This window comes from Symphodus melops (assembly GCF_947650265.1).
Source record: "Symphodus melops genome assembly, chromosome: 6".
In the NCBI taxonomy this organism is placed as follows: Eukaryota; Metazoa; Chordata; class Actinopteri; order Labriformes; family Labridae; genus Symphodus; species Symphodus melops.
Genome location: NC_136696.1, coordinates 1,700,308 through 1,713,288, shown reverse-complemented (window position 1 = coordinate 1,713,288; position 12,981 = coordinate 1,700,308). Strand labels below are relative to the sequence as shown.

The window sequence follows — 12,981 nt, the reverse complement described above, 5'->3', positions numbered from 1 at the left end:
ACAAACTACAAGTCGCTGTTGGAAACATAAAGAAAAGGGGAACAGATGTTAATCCCTAATGGAGCTGACAGGCTCGGGCACATATTGAGTTTGTGAGTAAGAAGGGGATCAGAGGGACGGTGTATCGTGTTGCACTCATCATACATGCATATCAAAGAGCCCAGCTGCTGGATGGGCTCTCCTGAGAGACAGCATTATTAAATCTGCACTCAGCGAGCACATCACACCAGCGTCAGGGCTTAAGCCACTCCAGCAGCGGGCGCCGCCACCGCCGCCTCGGCCATTTGTAACCTATCACAGGAGGAGATTAGGTGACGGTTGAGTGTGTGGGCTAATCAGTGACACACACCTGTGTCTTCCTCACAGATCTCAGATATGATGGAGGGGGAGCGAGAAGCTGCAGGAAGTGTTTGTAACTTTCAGGGTTTGTTCACACACTCGCTCTTCACACCTCGGCTGTCACAGCTCACAAACACCGAGGGGGGGTTATTTTTGGGACGTGGCGTCCTCGTGTCTCACAGCCTCACACGAGTCAGCAGCTCCTAAATAAAGCTAAAGATAAAGTTATACGTCTCATGTGAAGTCACAGAGGATCTGAGAGGAGCGGGGATGTTTGTCCACTAGGTGGCAGAAGATCTCTTTCCATGTGTTGCAGCTCTGCACGCAGCTCGACACGGTTTCCTGATGTCACTGTGACAAATGGACAAATCTGAGGTCATTTCTTCTTTTTAATATTGGAAGCAAACGACGGCGCTTTGAGTGACGTCTGCACAGCTTCATAAACGTGGCGTTTGCATCTTTATCAGACGCCACAAAGGACTCAGCTGCTCTGTCTCTGTCCATGTCGCAGCTTTGCAGTTAAAATAACTGATTGTTGAAATAACAGAAGATCTCGGCTCTAATCGAACATGATGCTCACCTGATGCTACGTCTCTCTCCATGTCCCCTCCTCCGTTCACGCTGGCGTGGTGTGAAGCGCTCAGGCCCCCCGGAGGTCTGAGGAAGGCGAGGAGGCCCCCCTGCTGCTGGAGCGGATCGGCCTGCCCCGGAGTCAGGCTCTCCAGGGACGAGAGGGGAGATCCACACACGGCTCGGCTCCAAGCGCTCGCCTCCTCCAGCTCCTGGAAGTCAGCGTTGGCCTGCGCCGGCTCCTCCGGTTTGAGGACGTTGTTTATCAGCATCTTCCACGTGGCGGCCTCGTCTAGCTCGCCCTCCCTCCCCGGATCAGGGTTCTCAAACTCGCTGTCAGCGTCCATGTTCATGTCTTCTCTCGGTCCCGCCACCGAGAGCTCACTCTGGTACGAGGGTTTCACTCTGAGCTCCGGCGCGGTGTTTGAGGGAGTCTGCAGCCGGCGGGTCGCAGAGGAGGAGAGTCCATTAGTGAAACCTGAATGAGACGCTGCAGACTCGGGCCTGACTGACAGGTCTAAAGGCTCATACTGGGACTTCCTGCTTTGAGCAGAGGTTTCTCCTCTTGATTTGACTTTGTCAGAGAGCTCCGCCTGCTTGTTGAGGAGCATGGCGTTCTCGCTCTCTGGACCGTGATGGTAGAGACCTGCAGCCGGGCTCCAGTCCTCCCTCGACCTGGGTCTGGGTTTGAGGTTGGGGCTGGAGCTGGAGCTGCTGCTGGGCGGCTGCAGAGGCGAGGGGAGCTCTCTGCTGCTCTGCCAGGGGGGGAAGTGGTAGCGGTCCAGGTGGAAGCTGAGGGAGGCGGCCTGTGCGGCGGCGAGCGCACACCTGTAGACTCTCTCACCTGACAGGGACGAGAAGAAAACAGGAAGTGGATTGAATTAGGAAAGTGTGCAGACGAGGCACGCCGAGCGTTCTGTTGTTTGTACCAACAACTGTTGTCGAAACATGAAAAATGCTGCAATCGTGCAGCAGGCTGAGTTGAATGATTTAAACGCTGCCCTGCAGTAAATCAAGCTCGTAATCAGCTTTCAGCTCCAGTGATCCATCATTTTACAGTATGGACGCCGCGCACCGCCGTGTGCAATAAATACACCCAAAGATGTTAACAGCAAACCACATTCTTCCAGAAATAATAAACACTGAACATTTAACGCAACTGGAACAAGGCAGATGTCGACGACGAGAACCTCACTCCATCAAAACCAGTAAGTGGGTTTCCCAGTCAGAAATAACCGAGCCCAACGTGCGAGGAGCGCCTCTGATGAAGCGCTCCTCGCACCCGGCCTGACTTTATTCCCGCTTCACACTTGAAAAATGGCGTGTTGGAAGCATAATTCATAAAGTACAAAGTGTGTTATGGCAAAGAGTGACAAAGTGTAATTTTCCTCCCGTTAGCCGGTGAGGAATATCGGCGTGCAGACGCCACGCCATCCCGCTCTCCTCCACTTTTAATTAAAGGTGATTTAAATGTCTCCGTCCCTCTGTTTACCTTCGCTGTAATCCTCACGGCCATCACGGCGTGCGCGCGGGGTTAAACACACTCCCTGTGAGTGTGTGGCAGCTCTCAGCCTCGCTCTGTCTTTAAACAGCCCAGCTGTTTCGCTGCCGTTCCAATTACAGTAAAAGTCATCCGCCGCCATTAAGCCACAAATATTGGCAGTTTATTGCCCAACACTCTCCTGGCATTTGAAGGTCAGGTCATACATTATACTGTGTCTTTTAGGGATGCGTCTGGGATAGGGAGATAAACCCACCACCATTAATTTAATTCTATGCATATTGATGCCTTATTGTTCTTCTTTAATGGACTCATATCGGAGTTACAGCAGAGATTCATCCCCGACACACACATATCAATTTCACACGCCTCGAGACCCTGACCCTGAGCTGCTCCTGCATCTGAACATCTCTGCAGCACTTTGTTTCAAACTTCACCAGGAGGACTTCTCCCGTCTCCAACCTGCTCCATGGAAAACACACTTTTAATGTGTCCTCTTAGTGTTCACTATTTTACACTGTTTTAAATGTGTCCTCTCAGTGTTCTTATTTTACACTGTTTTAAATGTGTCCTCTTAGTGTTCTTATTTTACACTGTTTTAAATGTGTCCTCTCAGTGTTCTTATTTTACACTGTTTTAAATGTGTCCTCTTAGTGTTCTTATTTTACACTGTTTTAAATGTGTCCTCTCAGTGTTCTTATTTTACACTGTTTTAAATGTGTCCTCTTAGTGTTCTTATTTTACACTGTTTTAAATGTGTCCTCTCAGTGTTCTTATTTTACACTGTTTTAAATGTTGTCTTTGTTTATGTGAATTTAAAGGATTTATTGTGTGTTCTGTGTTGACCTGTCAGACGACTGCAGGTGGAAATGATCAAACTGCTTTAATCTGGTGCGAAGCCTCTTTTCTCCCCGAGCTTGATGATGTTGATGTTGATGTTGATGTTTGTATAATAAACTCAACTAAACACTCAGATCGTTTCGTGTCCGTTCTGGTCTCTGTGAATCTTTCTCTTCATAATGCTGATTTTAGTTTGTCGTGTTTCCTGTTTTATTTTGTAGTTCTTGCCCCAGTGTATCCTGTCCAGTCTTACGTGGCGTCCAGCCGGTGTCAGACACATCTCCGGAGAGCTCAGGAGACGATGAGGTGCCCTGATGTCATTCATTCAATTCAATGTAACTTTATTTATAAAGGGACCGTGTACAATTAAAACATCTGAGTTAGCTTTAGGCTAATTTACATCTGCAGGTAACAGAACAACATACACCACTCAGCAAGTAACAAATAACAACAGTGTGTATGCATGAAATGTCCCCTGCAGACACACACACACACACACACACACACACACACACACACCTTGTCATGAGGAGAGTAAACGTCTGATGTGCATTCTTCAGAGATTTTCAGGTGATTTTTTAGATTTGAAGATATTAAACGGTTCTCATGTTTTTATATTGTCGTGGATTTTATTCCTTTGTGTGACGACTCTCAGAGAGGAAGCTCAAAGGCTGAACAGTGAAAGGGCACAGAGCGCGTTATGGATGGAAGCTAGTCTGGTGGAGCTAACAGAGCTAGCGGCACGATCGCACAGAGGTCACATTGTGCTTCATTTAAGTCGAGATATTTTTGATTAACTGACGTGTCAACATGTAGCTCAGATATAAGACGGACGTGGACGAAGCAGAAAAGAAGAGAACATCTAATCAGACTGAGGAGAAACACCGAGCTGGTTCTGAAACCAGGGTGAACCTTGTGTCGTCTTTGAAGGCGTGGACCTGGAGTTGGACTGCTTCCTGTTGGACGGGCAGGTGGTCAAACAACGCGGTAGCCTTAGGCCCGAAATATGCTCAACGTTAGATACGCAACCGCCAACGCAGGATACGCACTTGCGTACCTGGCGTTGGTGGTCGCACCAAAATGCGCGAGGTACAACTACGCGTCCGCAAGTTGCAGTATCGTCAGTCCCGCTAGAGGCGCTCGTGGGCGTAATATATACAGTCACTGGTTTCTATGGTTTCCCCAGAAGTTTGGCGGGTGACGTGCATATAGGAGGCGGGAGGAAAGGTTTTTTAAAAATGGCGGAGCAAGACACAATTATGTTCGAGGAGCGTTTCATGGACATGGTGGGTGATTATAACCACCTATATGACATCACCCAGCCACTCCACTGGGACCAACACGCCTGCCTGAACAGTTGGAGGCAGATCGGACTTCGGTGCCGACATAGGCTGCCTGCCCCCTACAGGAGGCCTCCGCTAAGAAAAGGTATGTTACATTTGGACTTATATAAGTGAGGGGGCGTGGCTTTAGAAGAAGCTCAGAGGGGGCGTGGCTTTAGAGGGAGCACAGAGGGGGCGTGGCTTTAGAGGAAGCTCAGAGGGGGGGAGGGGGCGTGGCTTTAGAGGAAGCTCAGAGGGGGCGTGGCTTTAGAGGAAGCTCAGAGGGGGCGTGGCTTTAGAGGGAGCACACAGGGGGCGTGGCTTTAGAGGAAGCTCAGAGGGGGCGTGGCTTTAGAGGGAGCACACAGGGGGCGTGGCTTTAGAGGGAGCACACAGGGGGCGTGGCTTTAGAGGGAGCACGGAGGGTTGGTCCAAAATGACCAACCCTGCCTTTCCAGTCAAATCTTTCCTCCTGCGTCGGCAGTTTTTCACAGGACTCGTCAGGTGAGTTTGTCTCGTGTTAAATTTAAAGAGACGAACACACTTCTGACTTGATGTGAGATTTTGCAGTGCAGAAGCATAAAGTACCTCCTGCACGTTAATCACACATTGATAGAAGACATCGAGGAGCGGTCGAGTTTTACTAAGACGGTAAAATAACTCCTGCATGTGGAAGTGATGGAGCCAAGCCGCTCTCAGGATGTGAATCACTATCACGTGTTTTGGGACTGTCCAAAGGTTCGCTCTTTCTGGCGCAAGGTTCATTTTGAATTAGAAATTATATTTGGGACAAAAATAACTTTCAATTGAGACGAGCTTTTCTTTGGACTCCTGTCTTCAACAAACACAAATATTACAACTAAGAAACTGTTCGGTATACTGAGTGCAGCAGCCAGGAAAGAAACCAAATACCCCGTCTATTAAGGAGTGGTATGACGTCATATATGAAATATATGTAATGGAGAGAATCACTTTCTCTTTGAGGCTCCAGGACTGTAAATTTGAGGACATTTGGAAGCACGTTTCCTGCATCGCTGGAAGCGGACCTGTCTTCAGGACTTCAGGAGTTGTCTTGAGTTCAGTGGAAACAGGAAGTGACTCAACACCTGAACCTTTGACTCTGCGTTTAGCTGCCTTGTTATTGATTGACAGTTTATCGTTTGTATCGTCATGACAACCCTGCGTTGCAGCGCGCATGGGCGAGCGAGAGCGGGAAAGAGTCCCCGGCAGCGGCACGCCCTCGTCTCCGGTAACACGCACATAAAAAGACGTCTTAATGGAAGTCCTTCAGACGCGCCGTTTGTCTCAGTTACTGTGAGCTTTAAACGACGATGGCGTTCACACGGCCGCCCTCATCGCTCAGCGAGGGTCTTCATCAAGCCGACATGAGAGAGCAGGAGAGCAACACAAAGACCCAACAACCCCCCCCCCCCCCAGCTTTGGACGGGTGCCATCTTTGTGATTGCCTGGTTCATGCTAACTTAATCAGTTTAAGATTTACTTACACTGCCGAGGCCGGCGTTCTGCGAGGGGGGGGGGGGGGGGGGGGGCTCAGATTTATCAACCAAAACTCCAATCACTGCATCATTACAAACCCCGGCCTCTCTCACCTAACACAGAGCATCTAATGAAGTGATGCGTTCGAGTTATCCGCCCTTATTGGACGTGCGAGGCGGAGAGGGGGAAAAAAAAAGAGGTAAATAAATAAATAAACAAATAAAGGTTGAAGTGAGCCGAGCAGCTGGGCTCGGACGACTGATTCATTTCATATGGAAATAGGTTTTAAGATTTACATCCATACATCAGCGTCGGTGCAATCACAGGCTCACACACTCTGCTTACACAGGCACTTATATAGTGGGCATCAAACTGTGTGTTTGTAATGAAGCACCTGAAAGGCAGAGATACACCGAGGCTGCTGCTGCTGTGCTTTAAGATGAAACACACAGAGAGAGAGAGAGACTGGTGAGGAAAACAGGGGCACCAGATGTTCTTTGATGTTTATAATAGCATATATTATTAATATTAATTAGACCACATAGTCAATGACGCATTTGGGACGTTTCCAAGTCAATTAAGCCAAATGGCATTCAGGAGACGGCGGAACAATATTTCAAGGCAGGTGTTCAGAAGTCCCTGGGTAAATCTTTTTATCTGCATGCTAGGAAAACAAGCATTTTGAGCTTAATTTGAGCCTCATATCTGCAATAATAATTAAAAAGAGGATTAAAAGACAGAAGTGAGAGGGAGACGGAGAAGCCAACAGGTAATCAGCGCAGACAAAACCCGACTCTGATCTGGGAGAAGGAGCAGAATGTGTTCTCGGGGTTGCAGCTCGATAAGGAGCTGTTTACTGAAAAGATGCTTTTTAAGTGTCAGCGCAGAGTGGAAAGTGATCCTCCCAGTTTCTGGGTATAGACGTCGGCTCGTGTTTCCAGTCGTCACGTCGGCCTCTCCGAGCCGGAGAGCGTTTACTGTAAAATCAGGAAGAAAGGAGCGAGCGCGTGCAGGGAGGACATCATTACATGGTGTCTGCGCGCTGACCTCCAGGTTAACACTATTGAATGGGACTAATTAATAACTGTCAGAGCATTTTATGTTTGTGAGGCATGTTTTTAGCCTGAGCGGGGCCGATGTAGGTCAGAGGCCTGCAGCGTGCACCCTTCATTAGTTTAACATTTGGAGCAGAGTCGTTCTTCTTAATCTCCGATCATAATTAAAGTCAAAGTGCATCTTCAAATCTCTCCTGATGACTCTCTTTCTGCTCAAATCAGAGCGGAGAAACCGCAGAAGGAAGCCGTCTCCGCCTCTGACAGCCGTGACTGTACTGTCTCTGCAATCCGAACTGAGAGCATCAATAACTTCATGGCCACCATAGGCCGACTATGAATAATGCAGCCAGTAATTCTGGACTAATCAATGTTCCTCAAGCTGAACATCTGGCACTGCTAATTCTTCCCCAGCATCTCCGCTCTCCTGAATTAGAAAACACTCTCTCTCTCTCTCTCTCTCTCTCTCTCTCCTCGTCCGACCATCCAGACAGACAGACTTGATCAGTTACACCCCCCCCCCTCTCCCCTCCCACCTCCGACCAAAAAACTTCTCGGTGTTATTAAACCCTCATCAAGTGGTGCGTGTTCTCCATATGTGTAGGATTTACCTATCTGTCCCGCAGCAGACCTGCGTGTTGAGCCAGGGCCAGCAGCGTGTGATTGTGTTAATTAATCTGTCATTGTGAGCGCGGGGAGCAGCTGCAGAGGTCTCTGGGATATATTGTCAGAGCTAAACAATGCGGTGCTAAGCCCCCAGAGTGAGTCTACCATTACACAAGCCTAAGAACAGAGAGGAGAGGGAGGGGGGGCGCGCGAGCCTGCCGGATCCATCATTGACTAAAGCAATGACGCCTGACCTTTACAATGAATTAGTTTCCATGCTTAATATTGACTGAAATTAGAGTCTGATACTGAATGTAGCATCCCAGAAGTGTGTGTGTGTGTGTGTGTGTGTGTGTGTGTGTGTGTGTGTGTGTGTGTGTGTGTGTGTGGCGACCATAAATGTTTGTGGAAGTGACGGCGCGTGTTCTCGGCGATACGGGGCAGAGCGGGGAAAGTAAAAACAATAGAGCGTCAGTGTTTTTCTTAAAGAGCAAAGCGGAGAGGGATTAGGCCCCAAACCGACATGTAAATATGCCGATAGCAGCTCGCCTCTACAATACAGAGACAAAACCTCTAATGAGATTAGACCTGATCCAGTTATCTCGGCTCCACGGCCAACATTTAAGAGGATGCTGGCTGCCATCCCACCGGAGCGCGTGGCACTTTCAGATGTACACATAGCAGCATCATAATCACAGTCAGCCGCTCACACGGACACAAAGTTTGGATTTATTTGTCTCCTTTTAAGCAGCGCCGTTAAAAGCAGTAATTCAGACTCATGATAGCATGTTAGCAGGACGCCATGACAAGAAAGGCATTTACCCAGAGAGCCAAATCATCCGAATCACCAGGTGGAACAGAAGACTATCAATAAAAATACCAGGTGGTAGATCAAATCATAAAAATCACTGGGTGGTATATATCAAATCATTAAAAACACCAGATGGCGTGCATTAACATCTTGTGCCCCCGGAGGCGAGGGCTGGGGATGTGACGGATAAAAAATAGAGGGTACTAATTATCCCGGCTTTCAACATGATGCCATTATCTTTAAAAAAAAACACACAAAGTCCTCAGGATGAGGGGAATATGTGTGCTGGTGTCACTGACCCGGCGCCACGTGGACGAGCACGCGGCTGTCGCTCTGTCAACACAGAAAACACAGAGCTGCACAAATCTGCTTCTGATTTCAGGAGTCTTCTCTCAGGTCCTCTGACAGCTTCAAAAAAAAAAAACAACGTGCAAATTACTGAAGTGCTGCAGACGTTTCTCTCTGGTCAAGTCGGGGTCACGCCCCCTGTCCCACTTCCTGTTTCCATCAACGCTCACTGACACTCGTTCGTACGGATTCTGTGACGACGTCCCCGTCTGAGAAGCACGGCACAGTGTGAGCTCCACACACACGCACACGCACACGCACACGCGCACGCACACACGCACACACACACGCGCACACACACACACACACACACGCACACAAACAAACTAACAAACACATACACACACACGGCGCCGTGCTCCCTCACTCGCTGGCTAACGCCCATGTTTATACCTGTAAAGGCGCTTCAGAGGGGGGGGGTCATTTTGTCCTCCCATCACGCCTCAGCCAAACTTCAGATTCAGGCGATAACGTCACAGGGGGCGGGGCTTGAAACCTCCCACCTGTCACTCAACAGTAAACGTGCCCGCTGTAATCGCACCATGTTCAGGCCCCGTGTCCACCTGGCGTTCACTCAACGCTCAGCAGCATTAGCATGCACGTCCCTCCTGTTTCTATGACGACAAGCGTCCGCTGTTTGACCGTTTTACTGCATGTTTAATATTAGAGATCAGGGAGACACGGAGCGAGGACAATCACTGCATCATTACAAAGCGAGGACGACACGCGACCTGGAGGAGGTCAACGCAAATGTATATTTTTGCTTCGATCCATTTGAACGTCCCACATTAGCATCCATCTGTTCTGATCCTGGGAGACGTGGCTACATGTATGCTAACCCAACAACAGCCTTCAGTACAAACTGACCTGCAGCAGGAGAGGAGGACTCGGCTGCAGGGTCCACAGGGGTCCCCGTCTCTGAGCTGGTCTCTGCTGCCCCGGGATGAGTCCCACTTCCTGGGCTGCCTGGTCTGCTGCCGGTCTTTGTGTCTGTGTCGGCGACACACACGTTCCCATCATCCACCGGCAGGAAGGACGGCTGCTCCTTAGCGCTGAATATCTGCTGGTCTGCAGGCGGAGCCGGAGTCACCACCTGCCAGCCGGGATAGCTGCTGCCCGTCTCTCTGCTGGAGAAGACTTTCTGCAGGTAGTCCATGCTGGAGGCGCTCAGCGGGTGGTGGGGCGGGTTCAGACCCAACATGGAGGAGCTCTCTGCTTGGCCTGCAGAAATCATTCTCCCTAACATCTCCCTGACCTTCATGTCGATGCCTGCCTGTGCAAACATCTGGCTGTAGTCCTGGTGTTCGGGGGTCTCGGCGGCGAGGAAGCGGTTGTGGATGCGTGAGATGTACTGTGAGTACACGTTGCTCTGATGGTCCGCCGCCAGGAGACTCATGTGCACGGACGGGTCGTGCTCCGAGGGGAGGCTCCGCTTGGCAGCCAGCTTGTTGAGGTGCACCTTCATGTGGTTTTTCAGGAACCAGGGCTCTTTGAATCGCCGGCCGCAGATCTGACAGCAGTGCTCGAACGAGTCCTTGTGTTTCCTCATGTGGCCCTTCAGGAACCAGGCCTGGCTGAAGGTCTGCCCGCACACCTCGCAGGGAAACTCCCCCAACGCCTTCTTCTTCTCTCCAGCCGCCGTCGCCGGTCTCTGCCCCGATCCGGAATCCGCCGTGATGTGAGCGGTCTCCACGTGGCCGATGAGCTCCTCCTCGTGCGAGGCGGCGAACTCGCACAGCGTGCATTTGTAGGGTTTGTGGAGGATCCTGATGTGGCGTTCGAGCTCCTGCTGTTTCCTGAACTTGCCCTTACAGAAGGAGCAGCGGTAGCCGTTGAGCGGGGGCGGGCCGGGGTCAGGGACGGGGTCAGGGACGGTGGTGGCGGTGGGAGGTGTGGCGGTATGCGGGTGAGTCTCTGAGGGGGGGAAGAAGTGCGACGGTGCAGAGAGCTGAAGGTTGGTCATGCTGGATGTTGGCGGCTGCCCGCCTCGAGTCTGTCGGTCCCGCAGTATCGCTCTCTCCTCCAGCTCATGAAGCAGCCGGTTCTCCTCCCTCACTCTCCCTCTGCCTTTACCCAGAATGCCTTGCTTGTGAGTGCGGAGGTGTATCTTCAGGTTGCCCTTCTGCGCGGCGCGGTGGTCGCAGTACGGGCACTTGAAGGGCTTCTCGCCGGTGTGTGTGCGCATGTGCAGCGAGAGGATGCTGTTGAAGCGGAAACGCTTCCCACAAAGCGGGCAGGGGTACTTCCTGTTCTTACGGTGGTCGTCCTGAGCCGAGTTCACCTGCGACGCCACGCTTTGATTGGTAACTCTCAGGAACTGGGAAAGCTCTGCTCTCCCGTTCATACTGCTCAGAATCCGTGCGTCCATCATTTGATTGGCCAGAAGCGCCATCTGGCTCCTGATTGGCTGGGTGGACGGGGTAATGAAGCTGATGGTCAGGGCTGAGCGGTGGACGGTGAGCCGACTGTTTGCACCTCTTCAAACAGGAAGTGGATTCATGCCGCTGTCGCTCAGACCTGAAAAAAAAGGAAAAAAGATTCATTCAGCGTTTTTCAAAATCTGCAGGAAAATGAATCAGAGCAAAAAACGGCTGAGAGCAGAAAAGTGGGCGGAGTCAAGAGCTGTCATTTGAGTAAATCTGTACAGTTGCGCCTGCTGAATGACGCCGGTGACGCGCCACAAATAGGTCAGGAAGCGGCGCGGCGCGGGCTGCCACGCTCCTCATCCTGTGCTAAGTCAACCTGTGGTTTCACATGATGGAAGCAGAGTGCAAAAACGCTGATTCAGTCCGACCACAAAGGCTTCCTCAACAGACAGCTCATCTTTACTCAGGTGTAAATCTTTGTCTTGATCTCATTTTTGTTTCCGACACACACACACACACACACACACACACACACACACACACACACACATCAGTAAAGCAGCACAAACATCAAAGAGCGTCTGCTTCCACTCGGCCTTCCTTTGCATTTCACAAATCACCAAACGCTTTAAAGAAAAAGATTAAAGTGGAAGAGAGGAGGCTTTTTTTGTTTCTCATCAGGTCTGATGAATATTTGAATAAAACTTTCACCTGAATAATTATGTCACAGCAGCACTAAGGGAAATAAACAACTTGATGATGCAAAAATGCAAAGCCAAGTCGAAGGAAGAAATTCAAATAAGGAAGCTGAAATATGCATCGCTTCTCCCCGAGCCTGCTCGCCGTCTTCTCATTGAAGAGCAGCAGCAAAAAAAACACAAAGCTTCAAATTCACACGGCGCCGCGATGCTAGAGGTCACATCGGCGAGCCCTGCACGGCTCTGCTGCAGCTCCAAAGGGCACAGAACAAAGACGGCACTGTCCACGCTGAATTAACACAGGCTTACATCATCCTGGACTCAGAGATGAAAATGATGTACACAAAGCCGTCTGAGCTCGCATCACAAACGCACGCCCGCACGCACGCCGCACCTAACCGTCTCCGACAGGCAAACAGACACTTCATTAAACCCTGACACAAAGAGTCCTGTTTGCTTTAGCTCACGTGAGTCTGTGTGAAAGTTACCTCTGGGTGGAGGCGGGGCTTAGTGTCAGCAGTGATCGATCAAACTCGTCTTCACAGCATCTGACGGGCGGCCTCGTTGACCAGGAAGAAGCCAGAATATCCGACTGACGAAAGGTCAAAGGTCACGTGTGAAAAAGGTGCTATGTAGCGACCGTGACGAAATCTTTTTTGGAATTTTCTTGAAAGAGACGTCGGGAGTTTGACCTCCTTTGACCTTTAAACCCCGCCACATCGCTCCCTTTGCTGTTCTCGTCTGTTCTGTAACGACAGTGTTGGGTCCAGCCAGGATGACAAAGTTCAGGCTGTGTACGTTTGGAGAACTAGGACAAAAGACTCTTTATCCCAGCATGCCTTGCAGGTACTCCCAGAATGCTTTGCCACACCTAATACATAGGTGTGAAGTTTGGGAGGGTTAAAACCGGCTGTGCCCCTTCTTCATTCTCTTTCATACGTCGTCTGGCGACGTTCGAGGATACAACTCTGCTTCCTGTTTCAACACGCTTCTCTTTGTTTAAAAGTTTTGGCGCGCAGCTGATCCAAAGG

At 50.3% G+C, this 12,981-nt stretch overlaps 1 protein-coding gene across 1 annotated transcript; it reads right to left on the bottom strand.

Annotated features, from left to right (window-relative positions):
- Positions 1-232: 232 nt before the first annotated feature.
- LOC306825816 (zinc finger protein 536-like) lies at positions 233-12,018 on the bottom strand (the record flags this gene model as incomplete). Its single annotated transcript, XM_079346771.1, has 4 exons — positions 11,964-12,018; positions 9,754-11,403; positions 920-1,753; positions 233-291 (listed from the first exon to the last, which is right to left on the bottom strand). Exons 2-4 carry the CDS (start codon positions 11,276-11,278, stop codon positions 233-235), a joined length of 2,418 nt encoding a protein of 805 aa, XP_079202897.1. The 5' UTR covers positions 11,279-11,403; positions 11,964-12,018.
- Between the last annotated feature and the right edge of the window lie 963 nt (positions 12,019-12,981).